This window comes from Patiria miniata, unplaced genomic scaffold, assembly GCF_015706575.1.
Source record: "Patiria miniata isolate m_02_andy unplaced genomic scaffold, ASM1570657v1 HiC_scaffold_27, whole genome shotgun sequence".
In the NCBI taxonomy this organism is placed as follows: domain Eukaryota; kingdom Metazoa; phylum Echinodermata; class Asteroidea; order Valvatida; family Asterinidae; genus Patiria; species Patiria miniata.
Window position 1 is genome coordinate 6,066,071 of NW_024037066.1, and position 20,919 is coordinate 6,086,989.

The following is a 20,919-nucleotide window of genomic DNA, read 5'->3' on the forward strand; positions in this document are numbered from 1 at the left end:
TATTACATGTCACTGTCTCAAGTTTTACAACTTCACATAAGTTGGTGGTCTATATTTCCATTATTGAACTCTGTACCCCTTAACGTTGTATACCATTGGATAGCTCTTGCTTTGCAGTTCCAAATAAATAAATATCTTAATTCTTGTAAATCTGATTTTAAGCTCATTTGGTGGTGACAGGTCACATGCACTTTTTCAAAGACATTCATTTGTTAATCCTACTTGTGGCTGACTTGTGATTGGCTTATGACGGACTCGATTACAAAACTGTTTAACAGTTCAGTATCATCTGAACATTCCATGCTAAAACGTAAATGAAACTGACACGCTTAACAAACAGCACACTGAGGATGGATTCTGATAGTGATGACAAAAAGAATTAATTTCAAACTTAAAAATGACTACGTCACACAATATAAATCTTCTTGGATTAAAAATATGCACAGCATTTGGTATGACATGTATGAACATATATATTATATATTACAGAAAACCAACCCTGTATTAGACATACTTTCGATCAAAGTTACAAACTACCATTGATCTATGGTCCCTAAAAAAGTGTCCGTCACAAAAACCAAAACAAAAGCAAGCAGTAAATTTTGAAAACTTTTAATGGGGCAGATACCCCTAATCCTGGGCCTCAACCCCTATGAGTTTCATTTACATGTACAGTCGACTCTCGTTAGTACAAACTCTGTTAATACAAAATTCTGGTTATAACAAACATAAGGCCTTGGTCCCAACTGTGCTTTATGTGCACAATGAGTGGGACTGATGTTCCTCTTAATACAAAATTCTGATATAACAAACAATTTGGCTAGGTCCAAACGAGTTGTATTTACGAGACTCGACTGTAATTTCCATCACGCCTCACTGCACAATTGTCAATTGATCACAACAACATTTTTGGACACTGTGACCAAGTTCCTTGCCTTAATAATTTTCAGTGCTGTGTTTTGCAAGCTCCATGTTGTGGGAAAAAAGGGCCGATGTGGTTAGGGATTGGCATCATGCCCTAGAGCATTAAACTGAGGTCTTGCCATGATGACTGACAGCCAGGCAAAAGATTCCAAACCCAACCGCAGTCCTTTTTCACAACATGAAGGATTATACTGCTGACATAACACAGCACTGAAATTGATTAAAGGCATAGTCCATCATTTGTAATTTGTGCACTTTGTTCGTTTGAAGCAACAAAAGTGCTCAAAATCTAAAGCAGGGTGCTGAACAACTAACCTGATGAAGTTTCAGCTCAGCTTCAGCTGTATATTTCGAGAAAAACAACATTCTAGGATCTCGATTTCAAATCAAAAGTTGCTGAATCATGTTTTAAATTGGGCCTGAATTCAGCGTCCGAGACACGTTCGCACTAGCCGATTGCAGCTACGTGATGTCGCGCACCGATCCGATGAATTATAGAACTGCGCGCGTGTGCGTCGTGCCAACGCTTGCGCGCGCTTCACCGAATAAAAAAAACGAACTACTAACGAAAATTTCCAACGGTGCTTCTTAAGACGCACCGTTGAAAAGGCCTTCTTTCGTTGATTTCTTCAAAAAGACAGCTTGATAGAAAGAATAATTTCACGGGAGTTTAGTCCCCTTACTATCTTTCAACCAAGTATGTTTTTCAACAATAATTACGCCATTTACTTTTTGAATAGCTGCAAATGATGGACTCGGGCTTTAGGGCAAGGAACTTGTTGTGATCAATTGACCACTGTTCAGCGAGGCGTGAGGAAAATTTAACGACACTCGCAGGGGTTTAGGCCAAGGGTTAGGAGTATCTGCACAATTGAAAAGTTTCTAAATTTACTTTGTTTATTTCAAAATATTTAGACGGACACTTTTTTGGGACACACTGTATAAACTGCGTTCATAAATATCCAGTTACGGATGCCCATATTTGAAAGACCATTCATGTCACTGTCACAACCTGAATGAAAGTGAACATAAGTTGAATCCAGCCGAACTTTAAACAGCATCCAGCATCCACCAGATTACAAGTCACAGAGCTTTGCCTTAAAACCTTCTTAAAGCTGTATCTCTAAACAGGGTCATGGGTTCGAATCCAGCTGCTGGTCATATGTCATACTGGAGCTGGACTATTTCTGTGTGTGTAGGTGCCTTGATCGGGTTTTCCGGATAAGTGCGCTATATAAATCTATATTATTATTATTATTATTATTGTGTCCTTGGGCAAGCCACTTCATCCCCACTTGCCTCTCTCCACCCAGGAGTATAAATGGGTACCGGCATTAGCTGGAGAGTAACCTGTGATGGACTGGCATCCCATCCAGGGGGAGTAGAAATATTCTCAGTCGTTTCATGCTACTGAAACCGGAGATAAACACTGGTCTGATGGGCCACATTGGCTCGTGATAGACTTACTTTTACTTTTACTAAACCTGCGTTTTACAGTTTAATATTGGTCAAAATCATTCCAGTACACTAAAAATGTTCTTTTAAAGATCATTGCTACACTAAACAGTCGACAAAGTGAATATTGTCTTTGTGCAAAAGTACATTTTTTTATTGTGTGACCCATACCAAAATAGACTGGTACCATCAATAAAGCACATTGCTTCATGCTCCTCAAGTGAAATCCTTGCAGGTACCAGACATTGAATGACTGCCGTGGTTGAGGAGACTTTGTTACATGACGGAGCAGACTGCGCTGGATTTCTGTGACATCATCATGTCTGACATGGCTGCCTTGGCTGAACGTCTCTTGTTGGCTGCAACATCAAACGGGAATGTGAAATACACTCTTAATCATGAATGGACGACACCAAAAAAATCATCTTTTCTTAAGATGTGAAAAGACAACTTTCGAAATTTGCCAAACATTTTAGGAAACAGAGAGAAAGCTGTCACAAAGCACACTCACTTTTTGACAGTTCAATGGTTCAATGGGCATATTTGAAGTGTATATAAATCATTGTCCCAGTTTGATACAGAATAGACCTTTATCATGCTGCCGCCATTTCAGTCACGTTCCCTGTATCTAATAACAGCACTGAATGATAATGTTTTTGTGCAAAAAAAGGAACCAGACTATTTTTCCTTCCAGCCTCGTTTTGGTTACATTGATTTGAATGGGAAAAAATCAAATGGCTGCAACATGATGATAGTCTATATGGAAATTTCTTTGAGATTCTGCAATCCTCTGGATTTAAATTTTGTGAGTGGGCTTTGGATGATTTCACTACTTTCACAATTGTTTTGATTTTCCAGTGGATTTTCCAATTGTTGTTGGGGGTGGGGGGTAGGATGGAAGTAGAATGAGCCCCACTCCATTCATCTTAAAGACGTTTCCCATGAGCCCTTGGACAGCTCTCAGTCCACGGTGCTTTTGAAATTACAACAGTAAAGGACAGTCACCAATATTCCAAGATATTGTTTGCTGTCAAACTTCAAGATGCACGTTTTCTTAATATTGAGCTAGTCCTTTTCTCAAGTAGGACCTACCTTCATTGAACACTTCTCGTGAAAACACGCCTCCGGATGTTAAGGAACTGTTAATAAAAATGTCACAAATAGTAAACAAATAACAAGCACATACAGGGAAAAAAGAGTGGATAAAAAAAATTGGAGCCCTGTAAAATGCACTCATTGGAATTAAAACTAAAATTTGACCACTGCCATCGTTCAATGCATTAAAACCTTCCTACTCATCAGCAAACCATTTTTGTGTGTGTCTTAGTGTTTTGGTGCTTACATGTTTAGCGACCATTGTCAAACTTCAAACTTGGCACAAACTTTGATGTGAGTGTGCGTTCAACCTGTGAAAACAACACCATTGAATCGCGTGCGTTGTTTGCAGCAGTTCTCCAAAACTCTGCAAGTATGCAACCTCATGATACCAGCGGCAAAGCAATTTGCACATTTTAGAAGGGCACTGCACTAGTGTTTAGAATTCAAAGACTAACTGAAAGTGGTTGACTGTTCACATCAATCTTAATAGTTTGAAGGTCTCCTCAACAATTTTCTTTGGGAAAAGGCCTGTTTCATGTTACTTACTCGTCCTTTCCGGGTCGTATCTTGACTTCAAACATTGCATAGACAGGTCGGTGGTCGGACACTTTGATGCTATTGCAGGCATTGTAAAGCACACTGTGGATTTGGGCCGACCGGCGACTCTTGAACAGCACACGATCCTGAGTATGAAACACAAACTGGATTGGTCAAAGACTTCTTAGATTGCAATTTTTTGTTTAGCCAATGGGCTATGTGTGGGAGGCTGCCCTCTTTTGGAGAGCTATAAACTTATAATAATATTTTGGGAAGCTAATCATCCTTACTTGCAGCTGAGAAGCTGATTTGTGAAGGACACGGCTACAACGTGGTCGAGCCGCTGGCATTTAAAGGTGCCTTTGACAGCCAGCCATACGACCCATGTATGACCACGGAGCACAGTCAGAAATCAGAAGTGTTTGATTTTTTTCGGAGGGAGGAAAACCAAAGAGCCCAGAGAAAAACCCTTGTGGCACAGGAGAGAATCAACGCACAACTCCACTCACGTATGGTCCTAGCCGACAACAAACCAGGGCCACAGTGTTGTGAGGCGAGCGCTTTAAACACTAGCCACCTATGTATCCCCCCCCCCCATGGTATTAAAGAAGAGTTGAGAAAGACCACCGGGAAGAACACTTGAATGCATTACCCACGCCGGCTGACACTCACATAGAGGTAGCTTTGGAGCAGTGCGCGTAATTTTTTTTCCTAGGAGGGTTAGGGGCAATGTCATGAATAATTCAGTTTTTCCTTTGAATCATTGCAAGACTTAGGTTCTCGTTCTATTTTCCCCTTAATTTAAAATTATCTCAGTGATAAATTTGGAGAAGAAAAATAGCTGATGAAAATGAGCAGCGACGACGTGGATTCGAACCAGGGATCTTTGTATCCATAGCTCATCTCGCTATCCACTAGGCTACTGTGTGGTAGCTCGATGACAACCGTTCTTTAAAATGCTTTAATGTATTATAACTAGTTGAGTAACTAACAACAATACTGTTGATGTCATTGTCCGTTCTCATGTATAAACATGAATTATTCATGACATTGCCCCTAACCCTCCTAGGAATAAAAATTACGCAAGCAGCGCATATTCAGAACAATGCTAGGTTTGCATACAAGTGCCATATTGGGGCAAACCTGTCCGCATTCATGAAGTACATTTCTGTTGTATGAATGACACCACAGACAGACTTGATGAAACGGGAAGGCAATCTGACGTCAGTGACTTACCGTGTATGATGGAACCCTGGCTTTGGATGAGGAGTCGTACACATCTCCGCCGATGTCGTATTTGTAGGTGGGTAGGAACTCAATCTCTTCCTCGTGGAAACCTATGAAAATACTCTCTGCAATCAAACAAATGCACAAGGAAATTATTGAAGTCTTCAAAGAAAACGTTTTATTCTGAGTGGAGCAAGTTTGCACAAGAACCATGGTTGGCCACAGTAAACCAGCGTTGGCCTGACTTAAATTGAACCTTGTCTTTTCAGTGACTAGTCCTGATTTCTATTTGGAACCGGTATACCAGGGGTGTCTGCGTAGCTTGTTATCGGTAGCTGTAAGTGATATAATGTACACTGGGGAAACAGGACAACAGTAATGTCTGACCACTAGTTTGAATTTGGTTGTAAATGTGCCAGACATGTCACTGGGCAACCACTGAGAAAGTTCAATACCGAGCAATGACTAACCACAGATGGGCCATCTCTCATCAAATGCACACTAGTCAATGACAATTCAGGACCATGGTGTCCTTGGGCAAGATGCTTTACAACCATTGACCATCTCCACTATGGAGTATAAATAGGTACCTGTTGCATCAGCACGCTCTTAATGGCCTTCGATGTGGCCTATGATTTGAGCACATTTCTCACTGTAACCGAGTTCAACCAAGCTACCATGGTTACCTGAGTAAAACTTGTAATCTAACATGTCAATGCGCACTACCTTTTTTCCTCTCTTACTTTTTTTCATGTTTTTCTTGAGTTGGTCGTATTTCAGCAAGATGCTGTAGTCCGCCTTTTTCCCGTCCCGTAGTTCCCCTGCCCAGTTCTCCACCTTGGCCCGGTTCTCTGTTAGACGGAAGTTGAAGTCTCCACACCAGAAGATGCAGTCAAAGCGACTGGTCACGTCAGCTGCAAAGGAAGAAAAACTCACAGGATTAAGTTTTAGTGAGCACAGATTACAAGCAAAACTCACAGCTCCTGGTTTAATAGCTGTCTCTGATAGAACAAAAAGAAGAGGAATGGAAAAAAAATCAGAACAAAAACAAAGGCTTTTCCGAAACTTTGTGGAAAAGCCAATAAAGAATGTCTTGACTTACTGTTGAGGTTATTGAACTTTCTGGTTGGAGGCACTTTGAAAGGTAGCTGCAAATCTTTGATGATCTTCTCATAGTCGGCGATGCGTTCCTTGATTTGCTCGTCACCAGCTTCAAGCGAATGAATAAATAAAATGTAATTTTCTCACCTCAATACAATTGAGTCAAGAAAATGACAATGCTTGTGGGGTGGGTAGTCGATAAGCTGCTGAAACATTTGAGATAGAAGTTTTGGATGATACACCTTTTAAGAAAAATAAAGGAGTTTGTTTTGAATCTTGGTAAAATCAACTTTAAAGAAACAAAACACCAAACATCCCCTTAAAGTTTGTGAAACTGTGTCCAAATTAGAGAGATTGTTAATATACTGTTTATGCGATAGTTATCCATGATATAAATTGTTAACCATAAAATATGCTATTTCCCAGGTCTGCATCGTGACTTTGGGCGTGATCCCTGGCTACATGGCAGACTGGCTTGTGACTTCTGACTAACACCCCTTGAACAAAGATATTGACTAGATTGGGGAACCGCCAACATAGGGCTGGATGCGAATTTTTTTTTTCCCAAACGTATTTTTTGCGCCCTCTACGATACTTTTTTGATACGCACGCAGGTATACAATTGTTTGTTTCCCCACAATTTGGTGAGCAGTGCGACAGCTCTGTCGATAGAAAGTAGGATTTTGCACCGCGGGGTTGCGGGTTCGAATCTCGGTTTTGCACTCCCGAATTTTTTTCCTTTTCTAACCTGAGGCGTTGGAGGATTTTTTTTAAAAGGGAAATAAAGTCCAAATTTTGTAACATTGAAATTCCCTTTTTTTCTAATTTTATATTTTCTTCTCATGTTTTTATAAAAGTTAAGTCCAAAAAACCATAGCGTACACCCATTTGTGGATGTTGTTTGGGAGAAAAAAAATCGCGGGCTGGATAGCTCAGTTGGTAGCGCACCGGAACGGTTATCTAGATGTCACAGGTTCAAATTCCGCTCTGAACTGAACATGGTTATACCTGTAAAGTGACAGTTGATGAAGAGGAAGGATGTCCCAAAGAATGTAAAACCAGCCGCTACTGCACCCTGCGAAGAAAGAAACACGGACAAGCTCAATTATTGACGCTCTGCATGAACGGTAGATGAGGCATTGTGACCACTTTCCAGGGCCATGGTAGGAGGAGCACATCGCGTGCATGTACTGGTTTGGGATGTATAGTGCTGAGTTTGCCTGACTAAATTTTGTACTGAATGAGAACAGACCCAAAGAGTCTTCGCCTGAGTGTCAGGCGCCGTCGGCAATGCGTTCGAATGTCCCTCCAAGTGGTCTCCCAAGTCTTACTTTATAACCAGTGAAGGGTACTTGTGCACTGCGTCCTTACAGGCAATGATTATGACTTGAACGACCAAAAGAGAAAACTTTTTGGAAACAAAGCTGAGCTTGGCAAGTGGAATTATTTTTACCTTTGTTTTGATCATTGAGAAGGCCCTGGTGGACACAGTGTCATCTTCAACAGCTGTGGAAGAAAGTGTCAAGTCAGTATTAATACAAGACCTGGATATGTCTTGTGTGATGGTATTCCGCATCAAGCTGATGCAAATTTGAACGGCATAGCCTATAGGATCATTTGCTGTTCATGCATTTTGTTCGTTTTCAATATTAGCTTCGCTCAAAATCCATTAAAGAATGTTCATAACCTTACCTGTTCAAGTTTCAGCACAGTGGATTATTACACTTTTCGAGAAAACAGGGAAAAGCCAGGCACAACCTTTTGATCACCGAACACAATTTCATAATTGTAACTCTTTTAAAAAAAAAAACCCAGTCAATTGACTGATTGTTGGAAAACACCTACATTTCTTGATTTCTTCTACACGACAGCAAGCCAGACGGACTAATTTCACAGGGTGTTTAGTATCAGTACGATCTATAATCCAAGTAAGCACTTTGATAATTGTCAGGTCACTTTAAAGATAAATGCAAATGATCCTAGGTGCCTTTAAATCAATGACAAGATGCATTAGGATTGTACTCGGACCTGAGCAGAACCAGATGAGATCTCTTCTGATGAAGATGGTAAGTCGGAGCACACCGTGGGTGGCTGAGTGGAGGAGGACATGAGATGGGCCCAGGGTCTCCTGAAGACGAATCTCCCACTCTTGCCTGTGCCATAAGAAGAAGGAAATCAGAACAACATGAAATTTACAGACGACCTATTTTTACTCACTTTGTTTTGCAGGTTTTTGGTACTAAAACCAAGGTTCTTGAGAGCACAAATGGGCCTCTAGCTTGGAAGTCTCTCAATGAAACCAGTGGAGGATTGATAATAGAAAAATTCTGAAGTTCTAATTTTTATTTTTTCATTTGTTATTATTTATTAGTGGGGGGTTCCAGACAGGGTCAGCAGAAATTATTTTTCTTCGTTTTTTTTATCGCTAAAAATGGGGTTAGTTGGAAACGAGAACCAAATAATAAAAATCTGAAGAAAAATAAAATTGTAGTTGCACCTGTTTAAAAAGCTTAATTGAATGATGCCAAGTGCGTATTGTTTTCGCTGTACTGGCTGCGAAGTCATACCAGTATAGGTAACCTATATGATGAGAGGCAACACCCTCGCATCTTCTGGAATTCCACTGGCTGCTACACCCCATAATTCGCTCAAAATTGTGGTATTATTTTCCAGGAAAAAATGTAGTATCCAGACGCCACTTCTTTAGCTGTGTACAGATGGAGAGTCAGGTGCATTTGCAAAGTATTCTCTGACAAAACTGGAAATGTTTCTCAGTCCCAGATTCATGTCTTTTCAACATTTTTGCAATGATTGATCTCATTGAGATAATAATAAGATGAAAAAAAATAGCATCAGGATGCAACATTTTTTCCATGTTCCATAGTAAATTTAAGGATTCAAAATGAAACTTTTTTCAATTTTTTTACAGTGTGAAAACAGAAGATTTTTGCTTAGCAGACATCAATTAAATATAATCACTATGCACAAAATACTGCTAAGCACAGAAAAATGATGCTTAATCATACTGCTCATGAAATGTTTTTCAGTTGATTCGCTTAGCTCTGAAAATTTGGCGAACGACATTTTAAAATTGTTGTTTACTGATGATATCTGCTGTTGTGTACTTCATGAATAGGGTGTCCCGAAAAAACGGATTGTAAAAAGAGGGCCTGCATTATTTATTTTTGTTGGCTATAATTTGACTTCCAGGCAAAATTAGATTAAGCCAATTTAAGCATCTTTGGATGTGATAAATGAAGAAATTGTAAAAAAAAAAAAATTAAAAAAATACTAGATTTAGGTTAAAATGTGGGCTCTTGGCCATTATGTGTATCCATGTACAAAATATTGCAGATGTTGAGATGACCACAAAAAAGCTGTACAAAAATAATTTAATTTCATTACTTTAAGACTGACATTCTGTATAATAGAAAACTGTATTCCAGCAATAAACTTTAAAAAAAATATGGATTCTCTTTCAAATTGAATTTAAAAGCTGTCAATATTTCCTTATCTTTCCATCTGTACCAGTAAGCTGACAAAGCATCCTATTTTTAGAAACAAAAGAAACAAAGAATCCTATTTTTAGAGACAAATTTCACTGAAGCATTTTGAACAATATTCAACAAGTAGTGTTGTAAGTTATTTGTTGATGACACTCAACACAATAATTTGTTCTCGAATGGTACTCCATAGGAATATTATTACAACATGTACATATAGAAACAAGAATTCATGAGAAAAGGCCGTAAACTATGGGAAAAAGTTGGCAATGTATACTGCCGTCCTGAAATCACGTGATATCACCAGGTGCAAGATTACGGGCTCCGTGCGCCGACGAAAGAGGGCGCCCTTTTACCTAGCAACGACGTCTCATGGGTGGGACATTTCGCTGGTTGACGCACACTGTTCCTTGTGTGTGACGCACGTACACCAGGGGATTTGAAAATGTACACGCAGTGGCCGCGCTTCGCAACAAATGAATTGCAGTCAGGCAAGATGGCGTCGGTTGGTCACTCCCAACTGTACTCTCTTTGCCGGTGTGGGGGTACTTGTGAACGGAGCAGATACTCCCACAGGACTGTACTGTCCTGTAACCCATGGGCAAGGGCACCATACACTTCTCAAAAGTAAAGGGGGAGGGGGGGGGGGGGGGGAAGACATATCGGGTACCTTGATCAGAACTAATGCAAGCACGAAGTGCAAACCCCTAACAGCGTAAAGGCCCCAGAAAATGTTGGATTCGAGACGCTCTGTGGTGCGATCTGAGGCAATTTCTGACCACTTTAAAAAAAAATTTTTTAGCAAAAGATCAACATTTAAACATCATTTTCTAGTTTGGAGTCATTGAATCAGCCAGTCTGAGCTTTAGGCCAAAAAAAAAAAGTCTCCGGTTTCTGGTATGGAGCTTGCCCAAAAAGTGGTGCGGCGACGCGGCTTTTTTTATTTACCTGATTTTTTTGCTTCAAATGTCGGCTGATGACTGCAAATGGTGCCCGACTAAACTTAGTGCAAATATATGGGAGTCCAGAGAGGCCACATAAAGCTTATTCTCGACCATAACCCAATCTAAAAACATGTTAAAATTGTGCAGCAGCAGGATTCCAGTCAAACCAGTGAGTTTGGCGGTTTTGAGACATCATCTTTCATTGAAAAAAAAACCTTTTTCATTTTGCCAACGCGCATGGCTACGGCGACGCGCGCGCATACCGGAGACTTTTTTTTTTGGCCTTAGAATCACATTTTGGCTACAAACATGGGGGGGGGGGGGGGAGCCAAAGATATGATGTCCTCCCATCTTTAAAAGTAGGTGGGATATGTCCCCCCCCCCCCAATTGACGCCAATGCCCACGGGTCATACTCTTGCGGTTCGTGTGCTCAGGACCATACTCATGTTTACTCGAGTGACTCGATCTAATGCAGCCTCTGAATTGTGTATAGACAAACCACTTCATTCACAAATAGAATTTCAAGGACTTTTAAATGACACGCACGTCATATCCACAAGCACATACAAAAACCTCTTTATCTTAATTATTCCATTCTCCCCTATTAAGCATTCAAACGATAAATATTAGAGATCACAACAGCTGCCCACACCAACATTGCTAGGCAACAGTTGCTTGGCAACACACTTTGCCATTGTGAGTGTTAAAAATATATGGCTGGTTGGTTTATTTATTTAAAACATTTTTCATCGAATGAAGAACGCCGTTCAAAAATGGTACTTCAAGACTGCATTTCAATTAAATATTTTTCAATAAATCATTTTGATGATAATGACCCATAGACAATTTATATTTATAACAAAACAAGTTTCTCATAATGAGTTTTCAATTTGTATGTTTTTTTAAACAGAAAACCTACTCTTCTCTATTTTTGGACATTTTCAACCCTCTTATTCAGTTGAAAATGAGCCATTTGAAATTGCGAAACATAAGCAAAAGGTGCCGTGGTCCAATCGTTATGGTATTCCACTCATGTGTGATGGTACATGGGTTCAAAACCCGACGGGAAAAAAAAACAGTGCTTGTGTTCTTGGGCAAGACACTTTACTAAAATTGCTTTTCTCCACCATTGCGCTGATCTCAAGCTGCACTGCACAAACTGGTCTCAAGGCCTGACGAACGGGGGTAATAATTCTGAATTTTTTGGGGGACTTTGGTATAAAGTGTTACATAAGCACCAAGTGCTCAACTTTGATGTAAACTAGAGCGTTCATAGTGCCTTCTAAATGACATGTATAGTTTCTTCATGACACTGATAGACAACTTTCAAATACGCGAACAGCCGAACGCCCCGGTACTTCCCAATGTGGTGAGGATTGAAAAAATATCCCTAAGGACCTAGGTGTATGGGCTCCGTGCGCCAACGAAAGAGGGCGCCCTTTTATCTAGCAACAACGTCCCATGGGTGGGACATTTAGCTGGTTGACGCGCACCATTCCTTGTGTGTGACGCACGTACACCAGGGGATTTGTTCTATGTACAGGCAGTGGTACCGCTGCGAGTCACGGCAAAATTGGAGTCAGGCAAGATGGCGTCGGTCGGTCACCCCCAACTGTACTTTCATTGCTGTTGAGGGAGTACTTGTGAACGGAGCGGATACAGTCGACTCCCATTAATACAAACTCAACTGGACCTAGCCAGAATGTTTGTTATATCAGAATTTTGTATTAAGAGGACCGATGGTCACATTAATTGAGCACATAAATTCAGTCGGGACCAAAGCTTTTTGTTTGTTATAACCAGAATTTGTATTAACAGTGTTTGTATTAACGAGAGTCGACTGCAATTCTCACAAGTTCCTAGACAGCACCGACTATTCATTTTGCATTGCGAAGGCAAATCAAGCTTTCAAAAAAAAAGAAGAAAGAATTTGAAAGTAAACAAAAAAGAAGGTTTATTCTACTGAGTTCGCATCTTACCCATCTGATGTTGATTCTTGTGTTCCGATGACATAGAGATCCTGAACCAAGACGCAATCTTCTGGAAGCAATAACTCCTCAAGATTATCCGGTAATACCTGACCAAGACCCAAAAAGTACACATGGAATGAATTTTTATAAACTGTTTTAACTAACATTTGGAAATAACTAAGTTATTTTTATCAAATTAAAATAGTGAATTTTTAATTAATATTTTAAGTCAATTTAATTTTATAATTTCATATTGGTTATTTTTTGACATGCAACAATCATTTGTGTCATCCATGCGGAAATTTAAATTTACTTCAATTTTGAATAAATGCATTTTTTTGAGTCGATATTTTCAATACTTTAAAACAGGCAGATTATTCAACATACATCAAGTTTGCAGATCTTTGCCAAAATATAAATAAAAATTTGAAGATACTCTATTTGTGTTCTTCGACATATTCAATTTTTTTCTCCTAATGCATTTTTAAAAAAACCTATTCTTTTCTGTTTTAAACATTTTCAACCCTCTGATAATAGGCTTTTATTACGGATGCTTTTGCACCAATAAGGCACAAAAAGATACATCGCAAATAATTAGAAATTGGTAAACTAACATTCCATCACCAAATGTGGGCGGACTATTTTGCTCGATGTCTCATTCAAAAGTTAATAATTTGGTATTACTAACAAAACAAAAATTTAAAACAAAATCTTTATTTTTTTCAGGCTGAAACTTAAAATAGCACGTGGAGAATATATGTAAACCTCAGAATGCCCTGTGCGTGATGCTGCTCATTGGATATTCTTGGGACTACATAAAAAACAAGGGTATTATATAAAAATGCAATTTCAGCTTGAATGACTTTACATCGGAGAGACGCTTTCTGTAAGTCATTTCCTGTCAACGCATCAGAGGACAAAGCATGAACAAGCATCGGGAGAAAACCCCTCAGCAGCAGTAATGAGGATCGTTCATCAGCAATCACTGCATGAAAAGATCCCTCTCTATCTAATAATGCATTATAATGACTATTGCTTTCCATATGATGTACATTTAACTACTGGTGCAGACCAGTAAATAAATTCCCACAGACATCGATGAAAAATACCCACTTCAAAAATTCAGGAAAAATACTCTGAAGTCTCACAGTTGATGAAGACATACATCAAATTAAAGCTCCATTCATCCTTTTTTTAGTTTTTGTTCAATTTTTGGGAGGTTAATGGATGAATTTTGGGTGATTTTTCCCTCCAAAGATGATCATCCTTAAATGTAGAGCTGAAACCCATCGCCATTTTGAAAAATGATGTCTCCACTCCATTGTAAAAGGGAGCTGTCAGATCCAGGTTTCTCCCAAATTTCTCAGAAATACAAATCCAAAGACCGGCTCAAAGCTGGGACCCTTCATTTCTAGGGTAATGGACATTGCATCTGCAAACCCTCACTAATTAAACTGCCAAAATATTACTTCGTTAATAGCCTACTTCGCTAAAGTAAATAATAGAATGAAGCATCCTGTGAAATCGTTGAGCCTAGCATGCTGTCATTCTCACAAGAAGAGTTTTGTATCGGTACTTGGTTAGGACCTAATCATCACTGAGAACAAAGGTTTTTCTCAAATACTTCATCTGTTAACGGCCGCGAGGCAGCTGTTGACTTCGTACATATGCTCGGGTACAGTAGGTATGTATGTACATGTACCGCTAATTAGTTTCCCACAACCGATCCGGCACTCAGTCACTCCCTGTGACCTATGGGTTCTATGCATGACCAATTCCATGAGCTGCAATTTGACGGTTGAAAACGAACATTGTTTTCTCATGTTTTTCCAGCAACGACGGACACAAAAAAATTGAACAGCTTAGTGTAACGATGTCTGCTATAAATTAACAGCCCATTTCATGAAATTATGACAAATGGTGTCTAGTTATAGCTTTTATAGAGAAACTAAATGATGATTTGGCCGGCACAGGCAATTTTGGGCCTAGTTTACTGGTCTGCACTCAATGGATCTTATATGCAGACCGTCACATAAGCAAGCTGTACATTATACAGTACCACATGTACATTTGTACATCTGAAGACATTGAGAAATTGCCAATTTGATCACGCTGTTATTATGATTACTTCTTACATATCTCGCAAGTTTCTCCGAGAAATCTTTCCAAATTCAATTTGCATTGATTCAGTTTTACAACGTGTACTTTTTCTAGAAAAATTTAAAATTTAACATTTGAAGGCTGTTATGACATATACTACTGTTGAGATATTTGGTTGGGTAAAAAATGTTGTTTGGAGAATTCCAAAGAAATTACAGGCCTACATGTATTAACTGACTTTCGTTTCAAATTCTGATAATTTGTTTCTGGCCTTAGAGAATTCTTCTGTGTATTAACATGGTAGGAAATTCATGACATTTTGGAAGAAGGTTCTACTTTGGTAATAACTGAATGCTTACAATAAAATAATGTTATGTAAATAATATGCAACATTTGTGCAGACTTCACCTTTAAACATGTTCCCACTCAACCCAGCAAATACAGATATATGTTAGTTCGTGTATGTTCTTGAACGTCAATTATAACTTAGATTTTGTGAAAGATAAACATCTCGTCAATGTGGAATGTCAATCTAGAAAATTAATGATTGATTGCGAGAAAAGTGTTCGCAGAACCGTTGTTGCCTTGGCAATGTCTTGTTAACATTTGAGAAAACAAACCAAGACCTATAAAACGCAGAGTTTACAAGAAATTGTTCGCATTATAAACAATGGTAGCCTCGTACTTATAAGGTTCTTGCACTATGCTACTGTTCACATGGCAAAAATGTTCTAAACATCCTGGTATGTAAGCAAAATGTATGGGAACAAAAGAAAAAGGCAGATACTTTGGGGGAAACTATCTACTATTCCGTGCTAAATTGAAGGAAAATGTAATTAATGACAGTTTCATGCACTTATTTCTTGCTTAGGACCATAATACAAAAATGCTGTGTTTTGTGAAAAATACCCCAAATACAAGCCTGGGATGTTAGCATGAAATCAAGTACATTATGTATGTCTATTTGTCCAGTTGTCCTCCGTATACATACGTGTTGTGTAAATATCCTTTTTTGGGGGGCAATAACCAGAAACACAACATTATTTTGTTAGCTTTATCCTCTAGGCCTAAGATGCTTAATTAGGTCCCAACATTTTATGAGATCAACTGTAATTTCACTGCGACATTTGCAGTTACCACACCAAAATAAATGGTTGTCAGTATTGCGATTTTTACAAATGTTACCTTTCCTTCACACATGTTCCAAGTGGCGATGAAGATCTTGACCTTCCGATCGGGGAAAAATCGCTCCAGCTCTTCTTTGCTGAGTAATGATCCTGACGTACTCGCCCCGCCAGTTAGGTAGGTCCTGTACGACAGAGCATAATCGATTAATTGATCACTTATCGAAGGAAATTGATCAGTAGTGAGGATGACGCATGAAGACACAATGTGAATCACTTGGTGATCGATACTCAATCATTTTCAGTCTCATGGGGGGGGGGGGGGGAATAATTGATAGGCGCATAAGTCAGTCAGTCATTTAGTCCAGTTGGGTATAAAGGTAAAGGGACAACTATTAAAATTATTAAAACGGGACTTTTCAAGGGACATCTTACGAGAAGTTGTGAATGGCAAAAAGCAAAATCTCCACATGTTCTTACTTGTTTCTGGCAGTTCTTGTGGTAATCGTGGACAGTGCTCCAGTGGACATGAAGGAACGGCTAGTGTCTGAGAGATGCGAGCAGCTCGCAGTTCCTAAGATCGGCTCCGACATGGCTACAGAATTGTCAATGTCGTCGGGTTTGAATGAGGCAAAGTCTGCAGAGGAGACAGGAAGCGAGGGCGGGGCCTCGCCAATAAGGGGGGAGGGGCGATCACTCCTGGGGATCTCTGCATATTCAGTATGGGCACCGGACTCTATACTGGTGTGATTCACAGTTGGTTGGATAACAGTCTGTTCCCCACTCTCATCGTCGATATCACCACCTTCTCTGAGAGTTGAGTCAGTTCGGACGGACTCAGAGGGCGCCCTCAATGTTTCGTCCTCGCTCAAATTGTTCAGCTCTGCCGCCAATTCTTCAGGAGTCACACGCTTCATTACTGACTCCTCCCCTTGATTTTGGGTAGCGGTGATCGTTTCCTCAATTCCTCCGTTGGCCTTGTCTGCAAAAGTACTCACAATAAGATCCTCTTCATCGTCAGTATTTTGCGACGAGGTTTCCTGTTTCAACTCAGTTTTCGAAGGTGTGGAGGTCTTTACAGGAAGCAGGAAATCGGAACTACTTCGGAGAGAAGTCCGACTACCTTTGATGTTGTCTACAGGGTCACTTTCCCCATCTCCTGAACTTCGCCTTATTGACTCGTTCATGATGTTTTCTGTTGTCACCAGACTGGTTTTCGTAGGGCTATTATCCGGAACGACTATTAAATCTTCAGCATCTGAATCCTCATCAAAGTTCACAGCATCATCGAGTGTGGAAGCTTCTTCCAACACTGCTTCGGATGTCGCATTTGATTTTGTCAAGTTTTCCAAATGTGCCGGGCCACTTTGGACTATTTCAGACGACTGGGGCAGTATTGCTTCTTCTGTCGCAACTGCCACTGGGACAATATTTTCCTCAACAGGTTTCTTGTCCGATTGCAGTGATTCAGGCAAGTCTTCAACAGTGTTTTCATTGAGTGTTGTCTTAGTAATTTCAAGAGGGGGCAGCATCGAAACACGGTCCAGACTTGATGAAACTGGTTTGAAAATGCCATTACTGAGCTGGGCCTCTTTCGTCTTCTGCTCGTCTTGAACAGTAGACCATTCTTCTGAAAACACAGAACGTTTTTCCGTCCGTTCCTTAGGTTTTGCTGCAATATCACTCGAGTCCGTTCCCAGATTTGCAAATCGGCGGGGCTTGACTCGGGGAGAGGGTTTAGGTTCGATACTCAATAAACTATTGCTGTTTGTGTCTTTTTTCATATCTGTGAAGTCTGTACTTGTGCCATTTTTCACGGTGATGGGTTCCACCTCTCCGTCAAGCGGGGTGACCCTTGTCGGTCTTGCAAGCGGCAGTGGACCGATCAAACTGTCTAGCTCACTAGTGTTACGTCTTGCACTACCACTGTCCAGTTTGTCCTCTGAGCTATCGAGAGTGCCATCTAGTGGCCTGATGCGGCGAGGCTTGATGCGGGGAGAAGGTGACGGTTTCAACTTAAGCGAGTCCCTCGCTCTAGACGAAAATGATGAGATTTCTTCCCTTCCGTCTTGAATTCTGCTGTCGGCACTCTCTTTGGTTTCATGCACGCTTTCCGACACGTCTGTAATATTTCCATTGATGTGTTTATCCAGCTGGTTCCCTGCTAAATCCTTGATGTCACTGATGGGTGAGGAGGACGCCAGTCCATCTACCTTCCCTTGAAGAATGGCAGATCCTGGCTTTTTAAGTTTCCTACATTGTAATTCAGAAAATACAAATAAAAAATTACAAAAACATTCAAGAAAAGATTGACTCCTATACAGTGTAAAAACTGTTAAAACCATTTTCTTTCTTAAGACCACTGAAAATGTTGAAAATAGTAGTTCCATACTACATGTAGGTTGGGTGCAGTATTCAAATACGATCTCCTACAAATATTTTAATAATTCCCCAATTATAAGGAAGTGTTTTTCTCTGAAATGACAGCATGGCAGATGTGATTTTAGAGTAAAATTTCATTAAACCAAGTGAACTGTTGACAACTTTTTGGTCCTTTTTGAACTTAAAGAGGTCCAATTGTACACAGAATGATCAAATTACACAATAAGTGGATCTGCACTTAGTGCTCGATCATGCAGAAATGCGTTAACGTGATTGGTCGATTCCGTTACGATACTGGTCGAGAGTGTCGCCATTGGTCAATCGTGCTGCCGTCAGTCGATCCCCTTTTCTTTCTTATAAACGACACCAGAGGATTGTTTTAAAAAAGGAAACAAAGTCTAAAATTTCGTACAGGATTGACCAATCACGCCATCGCGTTTCTGCGCGATCCAGTAGTAACGCAAATACACTGATTGCGCCCAACATCCGCATACCTCAAGCGAGAGAGTGTGTTGGCTTTCTTCTTGCGTGATGGATTGCCGGATAAGACATCATCCGTAGAACTTAACGAGCTGGTGGACCTTGCAGACAGCATGTTATCTGGATCCAGACTGGAGATGGAGTCTAAACCAACCAAACTGTCCATGGCCATTTCTGAAAGCAAAATGGTGGATAAGAACAAATACTTAATAGTAATAATAAATAATATAGGTTAGCGCGAACATCGGGAATTTTTTTAACATTGGCTTATCTAGCTCCCAGACCTATGTTCTTGAAACTCACTGGTTCTTGAGCCTGGAGTGCTGAATGGTAACATATCAATACTACTACTAGTCCTATTTACAATATTTACAAACAATAAACGGATGAAAACAACTGGAGACAAGGTGCTGGTGAATGGTAATGTATGTATGTTGTTGATTTATGATAAATAAATGTATGTATGTTGTTGATTTATGATAAATGTTGGTTTGAATTCAATTTATATCTAGTTATAATAATGGAATTATAACATTAATTTTGTGTATTAATGAACAACGTTGAATAAATGTCTAGCAAATTGAATTGAATTGAAATGTTGTGTGCGATCGGTTGATGTACACAATCGGTCGACCATGACGCTATTGGTCAATCGTGACGCTATAGTGTCGTTTGATTGCGCTGCCACCATGTCCATGATGCCAAACATCTTTTCTTTGGGTGTGGGTATTTTGCGGAACTTGCAGAACGTGCAGAACTCTGCGGAACTCTGCAAAATTGTTAATAAAACACTAAATTAAGATGAAATACTGGCTTTAAAAGTACAACAAGCGACAAATCTCATTATTAAGTCCCAAAATCGTCACATTCTACCCTTAAATAAATTGAAAATAAAAGATTTCCCACCTGTTTGTGCCGTCGTATAATAATTGTGTGTAGTATTTGCAGAACAGTGCAGAACACATGCTGTACAGGGATACATGCCGTTTACAAACCAAGGGTGCAGCTTTGACCCAGTGCTCTGTGAAGCACGTGTTTTAAACAGTTGATAGGGTACGGTGGCCCACAACTGTCACGGCAAAAGCAAAAGCGCCACGGCAAGCGCAAAAGCGCCGCGGCAAGCGTAACAGCGCCGCGGCAAGCGCAACAGCGCCACGGCAAGCGCAAAAGCGCCACGGCAAAAGAAAAAGCGCCACGGCAAAACAAAAAGCGCCGCGGCAAAAGAAAAAGCGCCACGGCAAAACAAAAAGCGCCACGGCAAAAGAAAAAGCGCCACGGCAAAACAAAAAGCGCCGCGGCAAGCGCAAAAGCGCCGCGGCAAGCGCAAAAGCGCCACGGCAAGCGCAAAAGCGCCACGGCGAAAGCAAAAGCGCCACGGCGAAGGCAAAAGTGCCACGGGTTTATTGGGAAGGGGCGTAATCATACATGCCGCTACTACATCAAAAAATAAAATGGGAAGGAGAATGGCCGCCACCAGGAATTCTTATTAAGCACAGAATTTAATTCTTTGAGAAGTGATTTTATGGCTGAGAAAATAGCAAGGCCAAGGAAAACCGGTCAGGAAATAAATCGTCGATATTAATTTGTTGTAGGATAATTATTATTCCAAGAGAGTTGCTGCCGTGAATCAGAGTTTATCAAGGAGTGGGACTCGCTATCAGCACCATCAGGGCCGTTCCTCATTTCTTTACATTTCGTGGGATGCAAACAATTACAAGGACGGGAGGCTCTGTGAGCTGATGCATTTTTGAAAACATTTTTTTCCCCTTCCGACTAGCATGCAGAGAAGAGTTCCGTTAATTTGAGCCTTTTTTCACAGGTGTGTATACCAGTGTAGGCACGAAAGTGAGCTGCCCAGAGTGTATGAGTTATTTTTTTTTCTTTTTCAGTAGATCATACACATCTATAGGAAGTCGATTAAGGCTCTCCTGCAGGGCTGCGATGATGTGGAAGACTGTCCACAGGGCAACTCATCATCGCTATCGCTAAGCATCATGAGGTCTTGTTCGGCTTGTTGGTTTCTTGAGCCGGGGGTGGGTGGGCCAATGAGTTCTAGGTTCTGAGTTAATTTCT

The 20,919-nt window shown here is 40.3% G+C and overlaps 1 protein-coding gene across 1 annotated transcript; it reads right to left on the bottom strand.

Moving 5' to 3' along the window:
• Positions 1-1,650: 1,650 nt before the first annotated feature.
• LOC119734425 (phosphatidylinositol 4,5-bisphosphate 5-phosphatase A-like) lies at positions 1,651-19,018 on the bottom strand. Its single transcript, XM_038207925.1, has 13 exons — positions 18,861-19,018; positions 16,465-18,237; positions 16,046-16,169; positions 12,770-12,867; positions 8,371-8,495; positions 7,796-7,848; positions 7,351-7,417; positions 6,344-6,451; positions 5,985-6,155; positions 5,251-5,366; positions 4,024-4,160; positions 3,472-3,518; positions 1,651-2,738 (listed from the first exon to the last, which is right to left on the bottom strand). The coding sequence occupies exons 1-13, from the start codon at positions 19,016-19,018 to the stop codon at positions 2,656-2,658; spliced, it is 3,060 nt and encodes a 1,019-aa protein (XP_038063853.1). The 3' UTR covers positions 1,651-2,655.
• Between the last annotated feature and the right edge of the window lie 1,901 nt (positions 19,019-20,919).

What these genes read in the sequence shown, in the direction of transcription:
- LOC119734425 (XM_038207925.1), bottom strand. Translation starts at nt 19,018, where the DNA reads ATGGCCATGGACAGTTTGGTTGGTTTAGACTCCATCTCCAGTCTGGAT. An exon ending in GGAACATGTGTGAAGGAAAG is followed by an intron (nt 12,868 to 16,045) that starts GTAACATTTGTA and finishes GGTCTTGGTCAG; the next exon opens with GTATTACCGGATAATCTTGA. An exon ending in CCAGGGTTCCATCATACACG is followed by an intron (nt 4,161 to 5,250) that starts GTAAGTCACTGA and finishes TTTCATACTCAG; the next exon opens with GATCGTGTGCTGTTCAAGAG.